This window comes from Propithecus coquereli, unplaced genomic scaffold (assembly GCF_000956105.1).
Source record: "Propithecus coquereli isolate 6110/MARCELLA unplaced genomic scaffold, Pcoq_1.0 Scaffold869, whole genome shotgun sequence".
NCBI lineage: Eukaryota > Metazoa > Chordata > Mammalia > Primates > Indriidae > Propithecus > Propithecus coquereli.
The window spans coordinates 570,903-592,660 of record NW_012154940.1 but is presented as its reverse complement, the minus strand read 5'-3'; the positions used below and the strand labels follow the sequence as shown (position 1 = coordinate 592,660).

Here is a 21,758-nt window from a genome sequence, read left to right as displayed (position 1 = left end):
TATTTTTGGGGTACATGTGATAATTTGATATATTCATATAATCAAATTAGGACAATTGAGATATCCCTCACCTAACTGATTAATTTGAAAAAAAAATGGATGAATATGAAATAGCTAAGTAAAATTAAAAAAAAATTTTGAGGATGAAAACTGACCCAGCCAAGTACTATGAAGTGTAAAGATAAATTATTTAAATTAATGTGGTACTAGTAGAAGTATGGTTGATAGGTTAATGGAATAAATTTGACTACCCAGAAATAGTTTGGTCCATATGAGAATTAATGTATGCTAAAGGACTCTCTACACACCTGTGGGTTTGGGGGAGATTATTGAATGGAGATTGGCACAATTAGCTAGTTTTTTGAGAAAAAAAATTAATGCTCATTTTGTATCATCTACCAAAATAACATCCAGATGGGCTGAAAGGCCAAATGTAAAACAAAAATGAAAACACTAGAGTAAAATACATGCATTTCCTCATTCAGCAAATAGTTAGCACCTGGTCTGTGCCAGGTTTCGCTCAGAGGAGTCGACTCACATCCCTCGTGCAGCCTCTGGTCCGCTGAGTAGTGTAGACGGGCTCAAGCCCGGGTTTGCCAGGCGGCTCTACCCTGATGGGGATGGGGTGTAATGAGGGTGTTCAGAGAAGGCCTCCCCGAGAGATGGATATTTAAACCGAGGTCTGGTTTGAGGGCCAAGAGGTCAGTGCAGTCACGCTGACAGTTCATAAAAGAGGAAAGATACAAATAGTGAATGCATACATGAAAACGTATTCAGCCTTACTAATGTGAAAGAATGCAAGCTAAATCAATGTGATAATTTTTCTCATCAAATGATCAATGATTTTAAATAATGATAATGTGGGAATGTAAATTTGTGCAACTTCTTTGCAAAGGAATTTGGCACAATGTATCAAGTGCATTGAAATATTTATGTCTTTCAATCACATACTTCCATTTTGAGAGTTTTATCATAAGGCAGCCTGAGAAAAGCTGCTCCTGTCGTGTCCCCCCACTCCGCCCCCATCTGCCCACCTTCCTCTGAAATCCGGTCTTCAAAGAAGGAGTTTTCCCGGCACTAGCACTGGGGTAGCCCAGGTGACAGGTGGAAAGAAGGGCATGAGGGGCAGGCGGGTGGGTATTCCGGGGACATTTTCAAAGCTGGAAAAATGTGTAAGTGAGTTCCATATTGAAATATTTGGTTTTTTTCCTCTTGTGTTTCCAGATGAAGACGGTCAGTGTTGCCTTAGTTTTGTGTCTGAATGTCGGTGTGGACCCTCCAGATGTGGTGAAGACCACGCCCTGCGCGCGTTTGGAGTGCTGGATAGGTGAGTGCCCGCCCCTCCTGCTGCCGCTGGGCCCGGGGGTTCTGGGCTGGGCAGGGCTTTCCCACCACGGGCCGGGCCGGGGAGCCTCCGGCTGGTTTATGTCTGAGGACTTTATTTCTTTTTGGAGTTATGTAACCTTTAAGTAATTTTAGATGTATTCACCTATGATTTGTAGTGGAGAAAGTGTTTTAAGGAAAATTAATAAAGTAATGATTATTGAGTTGTATAATTTTCTCTTTTAAATTTGCCCTGTGTCTAGCACATAATAGTAGGTATATACTTTAGAAAAATTGAATGATAGCTGCATGCAAATATATTTATAGAAAAGATAAACCGAACCATTTTCCGCAAAGCACCACGTGATATATAGTGGATCATCATCATCATCATAATAATAGCCAATGTTTACTGAGTGCTTGCAGTGTGCTAGGTACTGTTTGAAGCACTTGATGTTTATTGAGCCATTTAATCCTTACAGCAACTCTGTGTGGTAGGTTTTATTATTAATCTGCATTTTAGAGCTGAGGAAAATGAGACATAGAGATTAAGAATTTGCCCAGAGTTGTTCTGTAAGTGGCAGAGCTGGGATGTGAACCTCTGCAGCCCAAGTCCAGAGACTGTGTTTTGACATAAGATGCCATCCTAGCCGTTTGTAAGTGTGCAGTTCAGTGACAGTACACTCACAGCGTTGTGCAGCCATCATCACCATCCATCCCCAGCTGGAACTCTGTCCCCAGTACCCAGCTCCTCATTCCCTCCTCCCCCGGCCCGGTGACCATCGTTCCATCTCTGTCTCTGTGAATTGGACTACTCTAGGTGCCTCATATAAGTGGAATCATGCAATATTTGTGACTGGCTTATTTCACTCAGCATGATGTCCCCGAGGTTCATCCATGCTGTGGCATGTGTCGGAATTTCCTTCCTTTTTACGGTGGCCTCGTGTCGCACATTCGGTTTACCTGCCACCCGCTGGTGGACATCGGCTGGGTCCCACCTTTCGGCTATTGTGCATAGTGCTGCTGTGAACACTGGTGTGCAGATGTCTGTTTGAGCCTCTGCTTTCAGTTCTTCCGGGTATGCACGCAGAAGCGGAATTGCTGCATCGTGTAGTCGTTCTGTTTGTGGTTTCTGCGGAATTGCGGTGCTGTGTCCACAGCAGCTGCACCATCTTACCTCCCCACAGCAACGCGCACGGGCTCCTGTTTCTCCACACCGATGCCAGTACTGTTTTGTTTTTGATAGTAGCCATCCTGATGAGTGCGGGGTGGATCTCACTGTGGGTTTTGTTGCCGTTGCTGTTGGTTTGTCTGTTTTTGAGACAAGGTCTCACTGTGTTGCCCAGGCTGGTTGTGAATTCCCAGGTTCAAGAGATCCTCCCTCTGCAGCCTCGGGACTAGCTGGGCTACAGGCTCTGCCACTGTTCTGGTTTTAATTTGTCTTTGCTTAGTGATTTGTGATGTTGAGCATCTTTTTATGGGTTTATTGGCCATTTGTATATCTTCTCTGGAGAAATGCCTATTTAAGTTCTTTGTCCATTTTTAAATTGGATTGTTTGTTTTGTTGTTATTGAGTTGTAGGAGTTCTTTATATATTCTGGATATTAGTCCCTTATCAGATACCTGCTGTCTGTGTTCTTAACCATTACACATTATGTCTACTTTTTTTCTTTTAGCATCAAGGTTACTGAGCTACAATTTATGTACGGTAACATTCACCTTTTGTAGGTGTACATTCCTGTGACTTTTGACAAGCATACACAGTTGTATGACAGTGCCACAGTCAGTGTATGGAATATTTCTATTACACCAAGAAAGGTCCCGTAGGCCCCTCTATAATCAGTCCCCTCCTTTTTCTCTAGCCCCTGGCAACCACTGATCTGATTTTTGTACACACGTTTTTTTCCTTTTATAGAATGTTATGTAAATAGAACCATATAGTTTGTAGCTTTTTGTATCTTCTTTCATTTAGCAGAATTCATCTGAGATTCATTCATGTTGCTGGATGTATTAGTAGATTTTTCCATTTATTCCCTTTTATGGATGTAACACTATTTGTTTATCCGTTTACCAGTTGGTGGAGGTTTGAGTTGTTACCAAATTTGGCAGTTATGGATAACATTGCTATAAGCATTTGGTCTTTGTGTGGACATGTTTTCTTTTGGTTAAATATTTAGGACTGGGATTATTAGATCACATGTAAGTATATGTTTAATTCTTAAGGAAATTGCCAAACTGTTTTTCTGCTGTACCATTTTGCATTCCTACTAGCAACATACGGGAGTTCCTATTGTTCTACATCCTCACTAGCACTTGGTATTGTCAGTTTTCAAAAGATAAAAAACAGTAATCATAAATAGAAGTCTTTTATATTTACCTTCCTATTTACTATTTTGAGACTGTTCATTTCTTTGCTTAGGTTCAAGTTTCGACCCAATATTGTAATCATCCTGCCTGAAGAACTTCCTTTAGAGTTTCTTGTAGTGCTGGTCTGCAGGCATTGCTTTTTCCCAGATTTTTATTTGAAAAATCCTTCATTTTGTCTTTGTTGTTGGAAGTTATTTTTTCTGGCTATAGAATTTGGTGTTGACACCTTTCTTTTAGTATTGTACTTTAAAATAGTCACCCATTATCTTCTGGCTAGCAGAGTTTCTGGTAAGAAGTCTGCTGTATTTCTCATTTTTGTTTCTCTGTTTCTTTTCTTTCTTTTTTCTCTGGCAACCTTTAAGAATGTCTTACCTTTGGAGTTTTAGTAGTTTATCTATGACATATGTGTGTTTGTGTGTTTGTCTGGTTTTTGGAATTCATTTTTATTTTTTGTTAAGAGACAGGGTCTCTCTATGTTGCCCAGGCTGGACTTGAACTTGTGGGCTCAAGCGATCCTCCTGCGTCAGCCTCCTGAGTAGCTGAGACTACAGGTGCGTGCAGCCATGGTCGTGGAGTTTATTCTTTCTGAGTTTCTGGGATGTGTAGCTTGATGTCTTTGTTTTTGAAAAATTCCCAGCCATTATGTTTTCAAATATTTCTTCTCCCTTGTTTTTTTCCTCTTATAGGACTCAGTAATATATGCGTTAGATTGTTTGGTATTGTATCACAGCTCTTGGATATTTTCTTCTGTTTTCTCTCATGTTTTGTTGAGCTTTTTCTTATTTGCATCTCAGTCTACTGATAAACCAGTCATAGGAATTCTTTTTCTCTGAAACTGAGTTTTTTAGTTCTGGAATTTCCGTGGGCTATATTTTAGTTTTCATATCTGCTGAAATGCATGTTGTCTGCCTTTTCTTCTAGGTCCTCTGTTATATTTATTAATCGTAGTTATGTTACAGTCTCTGACCTGCAGTTCAGGAATCTGGCCCATCTCTGAGTCTGACTCTTCTGATTTCTTTCTCTTAACTGTAATTTGCTTTTTCCTGCTTTTTGTGTGCTTTATAAATTTTGATTGCATGCTGGACATGTCGAAGGATGGTAGAGAATGTGGTAAATGGTGTAGTCGATGTCTAGTCAGGAGTCCTCCGGGGCTGTATTTGTTGTTGCTGTGGTCGTGCCCACTGTGGCAGAGGCTTCGTATTCTCACAGCGAGTAGTTGGTCCTTATGTCTGTCAGGGTTCTCCAGAGAACCAGAAACAGTAGGAGGTGTGTGTGTGTGTGTGTTTGCATTTGCAGGTGTATGTAAAGAGCTTTGCTTCAGGGAACTGGCTCGTGTGATTGTGCGGACTGGCAGGCCGGAACTCCCAGGCAGGAGCTGCTGCTGCTGTCTTGAGGCAGAGATTTCTTCCTGGGAACACCTCAGTTTGGCTCTTAAGCCCCTTCAGCTGATTGGACGAGGCCCACCCACGTCACCAAAGACAATTTCCTGCGCTTCAAGTCAGCCGATAAGCACGTGTGCAGAATACGTTCACAGCCAAGCCGAGCTTCACGTCTGGTTGGGTCTCTGGGGACTACGGCCTGGCCCTGGCGTAGTGGGCACACAAAGCCGACCGGTACCGTCCTTCTGCTCATGTGTTGGAGTGAGTGTGAGTGTGCAGAGGCTTTCCCCAGGGTTCCTGCTCCACCACCAGCCTGAGTGGAGCCTGCACACCTGCCTCACCGAGGGCCCCACTCTTGCCTATCTCCCGGCGTTGGCTGTCCGTTGCTCGGGACTCGGTGCCAGGCCCGTGGAGGGATGGGCATGTTCATCTGATCTCCCTGTGTGTCTGGGTCTGTGTGTGTGCAGTGCGGCGTTTTCACTGCCCCAGTGGTAGCAAACCTCTGCTTGGTGTCAGTACGGAATTCTGTGCCCAAGGCGTTTTCTGCCCCGCCCTGGGGTAGACCTTTCTGCTTCTTCCCTCAGCCTACCCATCACTGATGATTTTTTCCCGTGTCTTGGGAGGTTTTCTGTGCGCACCACGAGCGAGACAGGCTTTGTCTCTATACCCCGCCACCCACCCCTGTGCAGTGAGTGGGGCTGTGCCTGCACTTTGTGGACAGGGACTCCTGCTTCTGGCCTGGGGGCTTCTGGGTTTGCTCGCTAGGAGTGGTCTGTGTGGGCAGGTGGGGCTGTGTGCCGCTCCAAGTGCTGTGCTGCCCCGGGGAGCTTTCCTCTGCTCAGCCTCCCGCTGCTGTTTTCCATGAGGTCCGTGGAGGCTCGTGTTGGGGAGTGTGAGCACCCCTCATCAGGTGAGCCTTCCCAGAGCCTTCCCAGACAGGTGTGCTAGCCCACAGGTGGGCTGTGAGGGTGTGTTACCATTTTAGCTGGTTTCTTACACTGGCCTGTGCTCTTTCAGAGGTGGAAGTCACGCATGTGTCCATCTCTCTCGGAGGGGACAGTCCTTGTGGATTCAGGTTATTTTCCTGCCCTGCAGTCTCAGCTCTCTGATGGGCGCAAGAAAAGTTACGATGTTGTTGATTATTCCATTTTCTCTTGTTGATGGGATTGTGTGACTTTTTTTGCGGCTTTCTACATTCTAAGGAAAAAAAAGTTCTCTTTGTTACTTTGACAAAAATTCCAAATTATTCTCAACCAAATTGGGGGAAAAAAGTTTTTCCCTCTTTATTTGCCTGTTTCACTATTTGATGACAATCTTTGTGTTTTTTTGGAGACAGAGTCACCTGGGCTAGAGTGCAGTGGCATCGTCATAGCTCACTGCAACCTCAAACTCCTGGGCTCAAGCGATCCTCCTGCCTCAGCCTCCTGAGTAGCTGGGACTACAGGCATGCGCCACCATGCCTGGCTAATTTTTATATATATATATTTTCAGTTGTCCAGCTAATTTCTTTCTATTTTTAGTAGAGACGGGGTCTTGCTCTTGCTCAGGGTGATCTTGAATGCCTGAGCTCAAGCGATCTTCCCGCCTTGGACTCCCAGAGTGCTAGTATTACAGGCGTGAGCCACTGCACCTGGCCTAGCACGACAATCTTTATCTTAGAGCCTCCCTGCCCCAGCCCAGGCTCCGTGTCCCCAGTACCCAGTGACAGAGTAGCCGTGTGCTGTGGCTGATTCCCTTAGGCGCTTTCTTGGCCGGCCGCTCTGTCCCGGAGACTGTGCTGGTCGGAATTGACTTCTCAGTAGCTGCCACTGGCTGTTTCCACCTCACGTATCCCTTGTCACCCTGAATTTAATCAGTTTTCTGTTTCCTCCCGCTTTAACTACTCTCGTGCTAGGTTTTGTAGGACAAGCCTTCCTGATCCGAATTCCCGTGTGTGCTCCGTCGCGGAGGCGGTGCATCTGAGGGCTGAGCGTGTTAGGTTCTCGAGGTTCACGCGCACCCCCACGACCCAAGAGAGCTCCGCGCAGTCTCTTCGATTAGTGTTTCCACAGCGCTGACGAAAATGAAAAGAATTCTGCACCTCCTTCTCGCTGTCAAAATCCAGCACATGAATAGATTTTTTTATATTGTGTTTTAAAATTTTTTCTGCAGTTTAGGAATGTCATCTATGTCATAATTTCAGATGGGTTTTGACTTCAGAAGGGCATATGCTTTTTCTAAGTTGAAAATTTTTCATTTGGCGTTTATCAGAAAGTAAGTGGGCCTGGTCCTGGTGATGGTGATTTAAACTATATGGGATAAAAAAAAAAGAAAATCCTAGTGATTGGATTCAGCAAATTTGCAGTGGTGTCTGGCCGTGCACATTTTATTTTTTATTTTGAAAAAAGTTTCAGAAAGGTGCCACTACGGCACTAAGCTGTGTTTTCCTGATCGATTGAGAGTAGGCTGCTGGCCTGGCCGGGCCACCTCTGGACTCCCAGTGTAATTCCTGCCACGGGGAGTTTCTCTTCCCAGGTCCAGTCGGTGCCAGCATCAGGGAAGGAGCGCGGATGCCTCACCGCGTGGGAGCCTCGCGCCGCGTTCGGGCTTGCCGGTTTGTCCCAGTACCGTCCTTTGTGGCCGAGGACCCGCTCAATGCCAGGCTTCCAATTTCCTCTCCCTGGACCGGGAGTCTCGGTCTCAGGACCCTGCTGCCTGCAGACTGCAGCCTCTGTGGCGGGGCTGCCCTGCTGTTTGCTAATGGTTCCGTGTGGGTCACGTGTCTTTGGCAGGAGTGTCACAGGAGAGAGCTGCTTTCACGCGGGGCACAGCAGGCGGCGTGTGGTTTTGATTTACCCCATTATGGCTGTGCAGCTCTTCTCACTCAATTAAGCTGGCGCCTGCCGGACTTCGTTGTGAAATTCCCCTTTGTAGTTAATGAGTATTTTCGGGAAGAGGTGCTTTGAGCCTGTGTAAATATTTCTTTCCTCATCACTTCCAATTGTTCATTTGAACTCACGGTTTCCTTTTTGATTCAGTGGATTCTAATCCGGTGCTGTCGTTTGGTGCTGAGCTTGTCTGCCCGCTGGTCACTGGAGCCCATCCGGGTTGGCCTCTGTGGCCTTTTGTCTTGTTCCTGTCATTCTTCGAGCACTTCCGTACTTTGTCTCATTCAGCTGTTTCCCCGCCTCCTTCCTGGAATCAGCCAGTTCCTCTACGTGGAATAAGCAGCTGGGATCTGGCACCAGGTGTTCTCGCTGTGTGCTGTTGCTTCCAGCACCTTGCTTGTTGGGCAGAGCAAGGGAACGCATGTGCGTGCACACAGTGTGTGCGTGTGCTTCTGTGTGCACACGTTTATCTCTGTGTTTACACTCAGGCCTCCCATTCCAGCCTAGCGGGGTCTTCCCATGTAGGCAGCTCCTCTCCGACAGGCGGAAGGCTCCTCCCAGCCATCGCCACTCCCCGACTCCCTCATCCCGTACCGTTCCCCCCATGGTGTCCAACACCCGTACGGGTCACCCCTCTGCAGACACACCTTTCTTCCCCTGTGCAGGCTCAGACTTGACAGCCCATTCCAGCCCAGAACAGTTCCCTTCATCCTGGAGCAGGTGCTATCCTCACCCAGACCCACCTCGTGGCTTCGGCATTGTTTAAGAAGGGATGTCAGCATCTTCAGCACATGCTTGGGCTTCATGCTTGGCTAGCCCAGGGGGTGATGACGTACCCGTAACCAAGACTGAGAGTTGGGGCCCAGCTGGGGAGATCGTGGGGTTACATTTTGGTAGCGGGCTTCTAGAATCCTCAGAGTGGAGCCAGCTTCCAGCAGAAAGCTGCAAGGGAAGGTTGGGTGGACTTGGGGCTCTTTGTAGACTAGAGGACTCGGGGGAGGGCACCTTGTGGGGTGAACAGTGCCTGGAGGGTGAGGAGCAGAGTCAGGGCTTGGGGGTCCAGAGAGAGGTGTTGGTCCCAGGGGGCCCAGCAGCCAGCAGAGCAAAGGGTGTGAAGCACCTTGGCCAGCCAGGCAAGGAGGAGGTGCCAGTGACGGGGACCCAGGCTTGGTGACGGTTCATTCTGCCTTTTTCAGGATAAGGATGACTGGGCAGGTCCTGACTAGGGAGGGGGCAGTGGAGGGAAGCCTTGCTTATAGGGATTGGTGTAATCAAATAACTTGCAGAGATGCTTCCTTTGAGAAGCAGCAGCTCAGTGTTTTATATTTGGTCTTAGCATTTTGAGCTCTGTCACCAGAAATCAAAAGATTTTGCATTCGTCAAGACTCCTCCAGGCTTATTCATTTCAGCTCTGTCACGAGTTACTTAACTCTTTTGAGCCTTAGTTTCCTCGTCTGTGAAGTGGAGCTGATGATGGCACCTGCCTCATGGCTGGAGGGGGAATCACCTGGGAGCATGGACACAGTTCAGTGCGGACACCAACCCTTGCCCCAACCCTCTCCCCAAGGCCACCCCAGCATCCAGCCCCCCACCCCAGCACCTATCCCCCCAAACACAGCTCCCACCCCAGCACCTATCCCCCCAACACAGCCCCCAACGCAGCACCTATCCCCCACAACACACCCCCAACCTTGGTGCCTGTTCCTACCCTAGTGCAACAACCCTTCAAAACCCTCATCCTAACCCCTACAACTGTCTTAGTCTGTTTGTGCTGCTATAACAAAACACCTGGGCTGGGTAGTTTATAAATAATAGAAATTTATTGCCTGTACTCCTGGAGGCTGGGAGGCCCAAGGTCAAGGCTCTAGTGGTTGGTGTCTGGCGAGGGCTGCTCTTTGCTTCCAGGAGGGTGCTTGCCATGCTGTGTTCTCGTGTGACGGGAGGGGCAGAAGGGCTAGTTCCCTCCAGCACTTTTAGAAGGCCCCAGTCACCTGCTGACGGTCCCCCCTCTACATACCGTCACATGGGTTTAAGTTCCAACACATGGATCCTGGGGGGCCATTCAGACCATAGCACCCACCCCAGTACCTCCCGACTTCCCAGCACCCAGCACCCACATCCTGCCCCTCCTCCGGCACACTGAGGCGCGAGTGGGGAGCGTGGGCTGCCTCCCGCTCCATTCCGCGTGGCTGTCCACTGAAGAAAGGGGCAGGAAACACGCCTCACTGCACCCTGGTATTGAGTGTGCCAGCCTCGGGGCAGCTGTGCAGTCTGAGCGGATGTCTCCAGCAGACGTCTGGTAGTAGAGCACACGATGGTTCCGATTTCGGTGTGTCAGGTAGCAGGCCATCTGAGCTTTGCTTTGGGCTGTGGCGTGGGCATTGCTTTTGGGTGGGGCAGGCTGGGTGGAGAGAGAGACGGTCTGTGTGCTCTGATCTCAGAGACGGCAGGTATGGGAAATGTGAGAAACAGATGGATCCTTACTCTTCAGTCTGTTTTTATGTACCTGTGCGCGCACTACCTAAGCCCACGTTGGAGAGTGCGCTCCTTCCAGAGGCTGAGCAAGAGCAGGTGTCGGATCCATGAGTGAGTACACCAGAGGACGCCCGGGCCGTGCGGCCTGTCTGCTAGATGGCGCCTCTCCTGCCGCAGGGGTTCCGATGTAAGCTGTGGCCGCGGCTGGCAGGGTTGCGAGGCCGAGGGGCAGCCGTGGGGCCTTGTGAGCGCGCCTGCCTTTCCCGCTCTGCCCGGCTGACTGTCGCTGCCTCTCTTCCCACCCCAGCCCCTCATTCCTCTAGATAATGAGATGCTGTTTCATTTCATAGAAATGACACTTGTCTCTTTTCAGAGAAGCAGGGGAGAGGCTGTTTTGTTTTATGGCCCAACATTAAACGCTACAACAGTAATACTAAAAACAATCCCGCTCAAGAACGACGCATGCTCTGCACTTGTGGGGTCCTATCTGTGCTTGACAGCAGAGTGTAGATGAGCGAGTGGAATGCTGAGCGGGGGAGGTGCAGTGTAGCCAGAACGTTCCTGTGTGCTGGCCAGTGGTCACCGTGTGTCACAAGAGGTGAGAATGCGAAAGGTTTGTCAGGTGCGTGGAGATCCTGTTGTCCTGAGGAAGTATTTGGGAGGGACTTACCTTTGTTTTTCTTTTATTCCTTAGAAAAAAGCTTTTTCTCCCTCCCTTAATGCACACATGTGGGCGTTAAGAGTCCTTGTGTCAATGAGCTAAAAATAGTAATGATCGCCTGTGTGTAGTGCTTGCTCATACTTCGTGGTGATTCTTGGAACAACGTGGGATCGCAGATCAGATAGTCGGTCAGCAAGCATTTGCTAGGTGGAAACTTACGTGTTAAGCACATTGCTGTGTACGAAGTAGTGCCCCTTGCTGTCCAGGTACTTAGAACTTAGTTGGGGAGGTAAGACTCGTGGGGACCAGTACGAGGTCAACCTGAGTGGCCTCGGAGCTCAGGAGGTGCCGCAGGCAGAGGCATCAGGGCAGGAGGGGGAGGTGAGAGCCAAGGCCGGGGGAGGAGAGGGAGCCTCGCCTTGAAGGGCTGAGTTTTGGTGCAGCAGCTGGGCTTCCCCGGGCGTGGGCAGTCATGGCCCCCATTAGCTGGGGCCAGTCACTGCTGTGTGCTCCAGCAGAGCTCTGTGCCCACAGCTGGAACCTTGGCTCTTTGGCGCTCATGGCTTAAAACGCTGTTTTCTCTGTCCATTGACGTTGACGTCGCAAGGTAGCATCTTCGTTTCCCCCTCTGAAGGGGGACGGCTTGGAGCCTGCCACCTCTGCTTTCCAGAGTGAATTGTGTGTAAACCGTGAGGCCTATATTTTAAACCAGAGCATCCCATTGGTCCCCTCAAATCTGCTGAAAATCCGCCCAGCTGCTGGTTTTGTCTAATACAGCAATAGACAAGGCAGGAACTTGATTTTTAGTAGCTATGTGGGGAGTGATGGCGGTTAGGGCGGGGCCAGGTTGTAGGAAAAAGCTCCTGTGGAGTTACATGCAGGTCCTGGCTGCCAGCCGGAGCTTCCCCGGCCCGTGGGGCCGTGCGGCTGCAGGCCGAGCTTGGTGAGATGACATGCCTCTCACTGTGTACACTGCTAACTATAAAATATGTAGAGATGGCATTATGGTTAATAAAAACAGTGAAATCATTTCTAATTTCAAAGTAGCCCTTTTGCCATCATGTATTTTCTCAATCAAAAATTAGTCGTCCGAGGCTACGCAACTAATTAGTGGCAGAGTCCTTGAAAGACGCACAGAGAAACCTGCACTTGATGTAGTCGGCTGTACTCAGTTAATAAGTCAATTAACAAATATTTATTCAATGTCTCCTACATGCAAGGTACAAAGAAGTACAAAGATTGTTTGGGCGGTGAGTTCTGCGTGTTTTTTTTTATGTTGAGTTTTTACCGAACTCTAGCAGACGTGCGGAGAGGTGCAGCTGCCCAGCGTGTGCAGGAGCTGGATGCATCTTCCTAGATTGCGCGTACCCCTGCGACCCAGACTGGCCACAGTGTGCTCGTGGCCCAGGAGCCCACCCTCGTCCCCTCCAACCCCTTCCCGGTTTAGAATCGTGTTTTCTGCCTGCGCTTTACGGAGCGGGCGCGGACAGCAGGCACCAGGGCTTCTGAGGGGGTGCTCAGCCTGTGCGCACCTTCGGGGGGAACTCAGAGCAGAAAGGCTGGTCACTGGTGGCCCTGTGCCCGGGCGGCACCCTCTTCAGGAGCATCGGCTGGATTCAGGTCCCCAGCGAGGAGGTGGGAGGGTCTCTCAGGAGCATCACGCAGCACTGAGGGTTGTGCAGACACGTTAGGAGTTGGTGATGGGACGCCAGCTGTTTTGATGTAAAATGGGCAGCATGAGTAATCGAGCTGTGTATTTGAAGAAGATGGGGAGGTAAAAAAAAAAAAACAAAAAACAAAACTGAAAGAATAAGGAAAAGCTCCTCTCTTGAGTTGGCTGAACACCAGCCCCGTCGTAGCCTCTATGGCCTTGGACAAGTCATGTGACTGCTTCACGCTCCCCTCTCTCCCCTCTCTCCTGCGCCGGGAGGTGGGCTGGACTAAGTTCCTTGCAAGGTGAAGTTCCAAGTGTCGTGAAAACGCAGAGGGCTATGCTGCCAATCTCCCAGACAGGAAAATCTATAAGAAGCTGAAAGTTTTACACAAACGCCAGCTAACCGTCCACTTTCCCTCCCACCACCCCCGGCACTGTTCCACTCAGGCACTCACGCGCTGTTGAAGTTCGCTTAGTTCTTTCCCAGGCTCCTCTTAAAGCAAAATAGGAACCTATGAAGGCATCAGGAGAGTTTTATAGGACAGAACTACAATTAAAAAAATTTTTTTTGCGTATATATGAATTCATTATAAGGAATTGCCTTGTACAGTTATGGGGGGGTCGACTCAGCAAGTCTGAAGTCCATAGCACACGCCATGGGGAGGGAAGGTGACAAGCCGGCCTTGGCAGGACTTGAGCTGAAACTAGTTCACAGGTGGGAGTGTCTCTACCCCGGGGAGGCCAAAACCACCTTTAAATGGCTTTTCAGTTGATTAAGTTTTACATTTCAGCTTAAATCGTAGGTTCATTAGTTTTCCCAATTGACCGTAAAGTGATTACCCCCAACCTTTCATTGTCGTTTGTATTGATATGTTGTATCGTATCAATAGCACTCGACCGGAGCCCCTCACCTCGAACTTCTCAAACCCCTAAGTCAGCTTCACAGGTGCATCATTTCAAATTTATGTTCTGCCCACTGCACCCCACATTCCCACTTCAGACCGATAACATCGACAGCAGTGTCCACCCAGGAATTTAATTTCAGTTTATTTAAATTATAGTTAATTGAATGACAAGTGCATCGCTTTAGTTGTCCGTATTCTTTCCCCTCTCCCCTTCTGCCTGTCATGTCTTCTCTTCTCCCACTCAGTTCATATTCTTGGGAGGAAACCACAAAATCAGGTGACCACAGGGATTCCCAGTGGGAGGAGGTGGCAGCCCCACTTGGTTGGTCACAACCCAGTGAACAGCCAGCAGCTGCCCGCCCCTCCCGGGTGGACAGGTGTCCTGATCTGAGGCCAGGGAAGGGCCAGCGGGGGCCTCTGCTGCGCTGCCTCTTGTAACGAGGCCCAGGTCTCTGCGGGACCTTGTTAGGTCCACAGAGCGGTGTCGGGGGGACCCTTGTTAGGTCTGCAGAGAGTGGCAGCCGCTCCCTCCTCTTCCCACTGCCCTCCTTGCGGCTCTGGGGAGGGTGGTGTGGGTGCAGTTCAAGGAGGCTGGCAGCAGTGCTTCCTCGACTTGTAGACTGGGAACCCCTCCTTCCCGGCCTCCGCCGTGGTTCATTCACGGGTGTGCTTGGTGAGCCGCCACTGATAGTTGCGGTGCGTGGAGAGGCCTTTACTCTCGTGCACAGGAAGCCATTTCTGCTTTTTTCACCGTGGGTTACAGCCATGGGCCACTGAGCACGCTTGGCTGCTGCACAGTTCAGTGTGGACAAATGAATCAGATGCTCTCCAGACGGCGCCGTGTGTTTGAAGAGCGCGCCATGGCCGCTATTTGACTGGTTTCTGTTTGTTAAAGCTGTTTTCTGCTTCCCTTTGCTTTGTTTATGCACTTAGGTGGCCCTTAATTTTTGCTTTTCTGATCCCAATTCATTTCTGTCTCTTACTAGTTTTGTGGTTCAGATTACAGCAGAGTTCATTGGGGTTGATATAATTTTTTGAGACCGTAGCACTCTGTTCCTACCAGAACAAAGAGAAATGAAGATTAACATCTAATTTCCTAAGTTATTGATTGTAACGGATTTGCCACAGTTGTTCAGAGAGGTGAGACATGGCCTGGTTTTCACCAGGTTTTCCCAGCCACAGGCGCTCACTGGGGGACCAGGCTCTTCTAGGGCCGTTGCGTTAGAGTTTCCAAAAGGGAGGCCTGGCGTCTCTGTTTTGAAAAGTCCATGATGACTTTCACGCATCAGTGGGTAAAGAAGGTCTCTTCCAGTTATAAAATCCTATTTTTTGTCAAAGTAATGCATGCACATAGCTAAAAATTCAAGTAATACTAAAAGCCGTGCAGGCATACCTCGGAGATGTGGCGGGTTCGGTTCCAGACCACGGCATACGAATCTTTTAGTTTCTCAGCACATATACAAGTTATGTTTATACTGTACTGTAGTCTGTTAAGTGTACATTAGCCTAAAAAAAAGTACATATTTTAAAAATGCTTTATTGCTAAAAAATGCTGATGATCATCTGAGCCTTCAGCAAGTCGTGACCTTTTTGCTGGCGGAAGGTCTGGCCGCAATGTCGGCGGCTCTGACTGAGCAGGGTGGTGGCTGCTGAAGGTTGGCGTGGCTGTGTAGTTTCTTAGACTAAGACGACAGTGCGGTTCGCTGCATCAGCCGACCCTTCCTTTCATAAAGGATTTCTCTGTCGCAAGCAATGCTGTGTGGTAGCTTTTTCCCCACAGCAGACAGACGTGGAGTATTCGGCATACATTTTCTGGAGCATGAGCGATGTCAGCCTGACACTTTAAGGGAAATAACTGACAATATTTGTTGCCAGTGATAAAACTTGATATTGCAAATAAAAAATAAGAATTTGGAGACCTTGTATCTGCCACTGTGAACTTGGCAGCTTCTCAATACTTAAGACTTTTCTGATGAGATCATGGTGATGTTAATGAGTGTGGATTTTTTTTTTACACTGGAGGGTGAAATAGAAGATCTGCATAGCTCAGTGAACCAAATGGCCAATGCATGGTACAAAATCATCTGTGGGTAAAAGATCCATTTGGGTGCAGCACAGAGCAGTGAATTTTAATGTGAGAGTGTACAACGAGTTCACTGACACGGTTTCAGATACTGCATTGCAAATATTCTTAAAGAAATGATCCCTTGTTGAATTTTGGTGCGGTATGTATAAAGAGCCATGATTATCTAAAGCAGCTATTTGTGATACTTCTGTCTCTGCTAATGATACATCTGTGTAGAAAGTGGGATTTTCTTTATATGCGTCAACTAGAACTACGCACTGCAGCAGGTGAGTACAGAACCAGACATGAGGGCCCAGCTGTCATCCGTCAAACCAGATATTAAAGAAATTTGCAAAAAATGTATAACAGTGTTATTCTCACTAATTTTGGGGGAAAAAAGTTATTTTTCATAATAAATATTCATGTTAAAATATAACAGGTTTGTTATTTTTAAAATGAATGAAGAAATTTAAAAACATTTTCTTAATTTCAAATACAGTAAATACTGATAGATGCAGCCACATGAACAAAAGCTCTCTGTGGTCCTCACTGATCTTAAAGACTGCAAAGGGGTCCTGAGACCAAACAGGTTTGCGAGCTGCTGGTTTAGAGTTACCGGCTCTAGGACTGCGGTCCCCAATCCCCGGGACCTGGCCACAGAGCATCGCCTCTCACCCAACCCCATCCACATCCCCGTGTGTGGAAAAACCATCTTCCAGGAAACTTAGGAATGGGGAGGGGGGCCGCCTGAGCTCCACTTCCCCCTCCCATGGAAAAATTATCTTCCACGAAACCAGTCCCTGGTGCCAAAAAGGTTGGGGACCGCTGCTCTAGAAGCCATTCCTGAAATGAATGGGCAAACTGTGGACATACGTGTTTGTAAAACTGATTTTTTGTGGGAGAACTGAGAGTATTGATGGAAATTATTTAAAACGTATCACCTCCTTGTTCTTTGCTTGCTTTCTCCTGCTCCCGTACACACGAGAGCTGTGGTTTGGACGTGAGGAGGGACCCGGTTATTCTTACTGCAGGGCTCCCATGCAGGCAGGACCTCAGTTTTGGTGAAAGCACAGCCCCCAGCCTGTTCATATGAGCCTGGACAGGAGCACAGGGATAAAACAGCAAGAGTGCAAGGAAGCCACAGGTGCTGAAATACAAGCAACCGTGGATGGAAGAAAAAATAATCATCGTGCCAGTGGTGATAATGACCCCAGTTTTGGTGGGCATATTGGCTTGTTTGGGCACAGTAGCAGTTTCATAAATCTGGTTAAACAAAGACCAACCTTAGGCTGCTGTGTGTAGTTAAAGGAGACTTTGAAGCGCTTTGGCAGAGGAGGAAGTGCACATGTGAAGACCTTTCTCCTTTTCATTGCTTCCTCAGATCCTCTGTCCATGGGCCCTCAGAAAGCTCTGGAAACCATCGGTGCGAATTTGCAGAAGCAGTACGAGAACTGGCAGCCAAGGGTAAGCTTTCTCTCTTTGCTCTTCCCTTTCTTTCCCACAGGAAAGCTGCGATTCCGTGGCGTCAAAGTCTCAGCTGGAGACGGGAGTCGGCGGTGCTCATGCAGTCCTCACTGCGGGCCGGGTCGCTCCACGGCCTGCCGGTGCGCCGTGTTGTCGCTGACGACGGCACGCTACTGTGAGTCGGGCATTGGGTCGTCTAATTTATTTTGCTTAAGTTTTCTCCCAAAGTCTTCGGAAAAGAAAAAGTATTTGCCTTATTACTCTTCAATCATGGTTTTTATTTTTGCCAGGAGATGTGTTTCAGCAGCCTTTCTGCATCCTCAACTATCAGTTAGAGCTATTCCTCCTGCCTTCAGTTTTCAAACCGTTGAGAAAAAAAAGCACCCAACATTCAAAAGATGACACCTATTACATGCTTTGTCTTTGATTCAAAAGCTTCTTTTCAGAGAGCCAGTTGCCAATTAGTGTGTCTTTTGTTGCTTATATCTTACAGGTTTTTTTTCCTAAAAAAGAAAAGAAATGTGCCGTGGAATATAACTGTGTCAGATTGCCTGTAAGATCTCAAGTTATTCGTAAACCATCCAAGCACCTATCTCCTTTAGCCTTTCTCATGAACTGGTTTAGGGATTTAATCAATTTAATAGAATTTTAGAAATTTTGGGTGTTTATGGAGGAGCCTTTATATTCAGCTCTGTGTTGGGGCTGATTCTGGAATTATCTAAAGGAGTGTAATGAACAAGGTGGGTTAAGAAGGTGGCCTTACCTGTGCCCCTCTTGTGAGTTTTGCTCTCCCCTCTTCGATGTAAGCCCAATGGAAACAAATGATTTATATCATAGAACCCGTTGAACACTTACCTGGTAGAGATTTTGATTTGTGAGTCATTTATCCACATGATCTGGAATTTAGGGATTCCTTGTACATTATTTACATTCTTAGAGTAAGAGAATAGCCCTTAGGAAGTTCTGCTGTTGCTCATAGCAGTGAGCTCACTCTTGGGAAACATCTCTGTGTCTTAGGTGCGTCTTTGTTCTTTGCATTTCTAACTTGCCTCATCAGTATTAATGGACTTTTGTTCTTCAGAAGGCAGTGTCCTAGGTTATTTTGATATACGCCTAAAGGCTTTACTTTTTGCCCTCTCAAATTTGTTACCTCTTGATGGTTTATATAAAAAGTCAGTAGCTTTTTGCTTGAGAATGCAATGTGTTTGGGGGTTTGATGAGGACTAGAGAGATATTTTGATGGTGTATTCCTTTAAAAATAGTTGAGATGCCTAGTGTATTCAGTAGAAAATAGCTCCTTTGAGGACTTTGAAGGTACTCCAGGATCTCAGTGAGGTGAGACGGGCACTTACGGGAGAGTGGTGCAGAGTGGCATTCTTGGGAGACGTAGTGTCGTTGGTATCCGGGAGGTTGTCAACCAACACTGTATAAATTTAAAGGAATGCCTTTCTGACTCAGCTACTTTTGGCCATCTCCTGGGTGTGACTTCGTGCCTTTGCTTTTTGCTGGATACATTTGTTTAAAAAAGAACATAACCATATAAATTCAGATCTACCAGTTAAGTTCTTCATAGATGAGAGTGCAGTGGTGTCATCACAGCTCACTGCAACCTCAAACTCCTGGGCTCATGTGCACCTCCTGCCTCAGCCTCCTGAGTAGCTGGGACTACAGGTGTGATGCCACACCCAGCTAATTTTTCTATTTTTGGTAGAGATGGGGTCTTGCTCTTGTTCAGGCTGGTCTCAAATCCCTGAGCTCAAGCCATCCTCCTGCCTCAGCTTCCCAGAGGGCTAGGATTATAGGCGTGAGCCACCATGCCCAGCCTTTAAAGAATTATTACATAAGAAAATACAGTTTTTCAGCATACATATGTTTAATATTTCAAGATATTATATGTTTATTCCATTTGGTATGATTTATAATTTTCTTCGAGTGCTAAGAGTTTGGTTTACTGCTAGCTTTAATATTAGTTTAGCTTGGTAGGTATCGGCTAGTTCACACTAGCTGACAGTAAGTGGAATTTTCTAAAGTAGGATCTATTATTTTTAATCTAAATTTCTGTTTAGGGGCAGATCTCTTTCATGGCATCTGGAAGAGGCATTCTGATACAAGGCAGGCAACATTTATGTATAGGTAAATGATCACAGGTGACACAAGGAAGAAGACAGTGTAGTATCACGTACAGGATTGAGAATTGTCTTCCCGTGGCAGTGGCGTGGCTGTCCCTGGATGGTGAGCACAGATATAAAAGGGTGTAGTTCTCCAGGTAGATGGTCTTTAGGTCTGGGAAAATTTGTTAAAGTTGAAGGGATTTCAAGAATGGATCTGCAGAATCATTTTCTGAACAAGAGATAGTTTGAAGGGCTAGTGAGAAGGAGAATGTTTGAAAATTATAGGGTGCTTAGGAAAAGGTGTCATCGAACCATCTGGGTTGGTTTATTAAGTGGGATCTGGAATAAAGAAGTATCAGCTGCAGCCTGGAAAGAAATTGTTCATGCAAACATGGTTGGGATTTTTTGCCTGCATTCAGAAAGCAAAACCACAGCAATGCATACTTAATATTTTCTTTTTGAACGCCAAGACTATTGCATTCATTTTTAAGTATAAGAATGTTTAAAAATTTCCTGCTGCAAACCGTTAGTGGGACTCATCTATTTTAGAAAAGAGCCTAAGGGAACGGAAGTCACAGGATACCTCTGACTGGTGTCTGACGTCTGACGTGGGGCTGTTCCATATGCACTTGCTAACGATAGTACACGCCCTAGTGCACGTGACGTGCTTCTCCACTCTCCATAACCCCGTGTGTTACAGGAGAGAGTGGGGAGGCCTGGCGTAGACAGCAGTGGTTCTCAGTGAGGGGCAGACCTCATGCTGCCTTACAGAGTTTGCACAAAACATGAGGCAATTACCAAGCTCAGATGTTTGTGCGCAAGGTGTCTGGTCCCTGACTGTAAATCAGGGTCCTTTGAAACATTGCAAAGCTAAACACGCGCCACTTTATTGCACTCCACAGGGCTCTCCAGTTTCTGCAGTAATAAAGAGAGGCTGATGTGCTATCTGCAATAAAACAATGGGAATGTTATTAAATTTCCTAGACTTTTGACGTAAAGACCCATAGATCTGATTTTCTCTTCCTCTGTGTCCTTTATTGCAAGACTCACAAAGGTTGGGCAATTTGCAATAAGGTCATTTCCATTAACGTTTGCTGAAGTCGTTGCCTCCACATTGGCATGGATGGGACCAGGGGGTGCCTGTTACTGGGAAGGCGGCTCCCGTGCAGGACGTGCAGAAAATTGACCCTGGACACCCGTCAGCGGCGCACAGAGTGGTACCTTGAAGCCGATGCTTTCCTTACTGGTGCTGGAATGCTTGGACTTTTTCCCCTTACTTTTCTAGCTGTAACTATTCATGATTGAATATTTTGATGGAGGTGATTCTGGTTCAAGATGGAATTTAGAGAAACCATGGCTATTATATTTTTTTCCGAAGGCTCCCAGACTCTGGCCCATATTTCCTTGCCAGGCCCGTTGAATCCTTTTCTAAGTAATTTATCAGTTTGCCACTGGTGAAATATTTCTTCTGATTAAATTTAAGACTTTGCCTTATTACCTTGTAGGTGCATAAATTTGTGTTCTGCGGGAGATTGAAGGGAGAATGCCAGCTGTTGTTCCAGCTGAAAATTGTGCAGTAAAACCTCACTCATTTCATCCTAAGTCTCAACCGAAAGTTTTACTGGGAGGTGGGTTTAGGAGGTTATAAAGCCGAGGGTGTACAGTGAAGAATTTATCTTCACTGTAAGAGTTTTTCTAACAAATTGGGGATTCTGACAGTTCAGTACAGGAAATGAGCTGGGAGCTGGAGCCTATGGGACAGAAGCAGACAGGAGTCTCCCTCTCTGTCCTCCTTTCCCCAGGGGCAGTGCTCTAAGACCAGGAGCAGAGGGCCCCACTCCTTTCCTTGGGATGAGCTTTAATTCTGGTGGGTTAAAAACAAGTTTATATGGGAATATTTATCATTTACTAAGGAAGATGAAGACGTTTGGTGAGGCTTCCACTGTTGGCAGGTGGCTGGAGTGACCACCAGCTGTGTCCATTTGTCCAGTGTGTGCTCCTAGGGAAGAGGACAGAACCTGCTCTTCATCGCGAGTGTGCTTTGCCGAAGCACCTAATTTGCATCCTGACCCAGTCTGTGAGAGGCTAAGGTGGCAAGTCCTGTGCAGTCGCGGTGGTGCCTCCAGGGAGCCGAGCCGGCCAAGCAGTCGGGTTTGAGTCTTGACGGCGCTTGGTTATCCACACCGTACGCAGCATTCTGTGCTTTGCTGAGCAGATCTCAAACTTCAGCTGCCCTTCCATTCGTCATGCTTCTCAGGTCAAGGACTGAGAGTCGGTTTCACTATTAGATTAACATGTTTTCTGTGGCTCCTCACGCCAAGCAGAGTACACTTAGGGAGAAAAGCTCCAGAACAGAATAGCTCCGAGACCTGGTCCCTTAAGCCAAATAGAAATCACGGTTGCGTTTTAATTGAAATGATGACTGTCCTTTCCGTGGTGTTGACAGCAGAGTTGTTTGCAGCCTGCATGAGCTGCTCGGAGTGAACT

General features: G+C 47.4%; 1 protein-coding gene across 1 annotated transcript in view; it reads left to right on the top strand.

Moving 5' to 3' along the window:
- The first annotated feature begins 1,224 nt into the window (after positions 1-1,224).
- Positions 1,225-21,758, top strand: part of RPTOR (regulatory associated protein of MTOR, complex 1) — a 264,169-nt gene continuing 243,635 nt past the window's right edge. Inside the window, exons 1-2 of the mRNA XM_012664182.1 lie at positions 1,225-1,327; positions 17,078-17,160. Coding sequence (XP_012519636.1) covers positions 1,225-1,327; positions 17,078-17,160 — 186 coding nt within the window. The remainder of the gene's footprint in view (positions 1,328-17,077; positions 17,161-21,758) is intronic.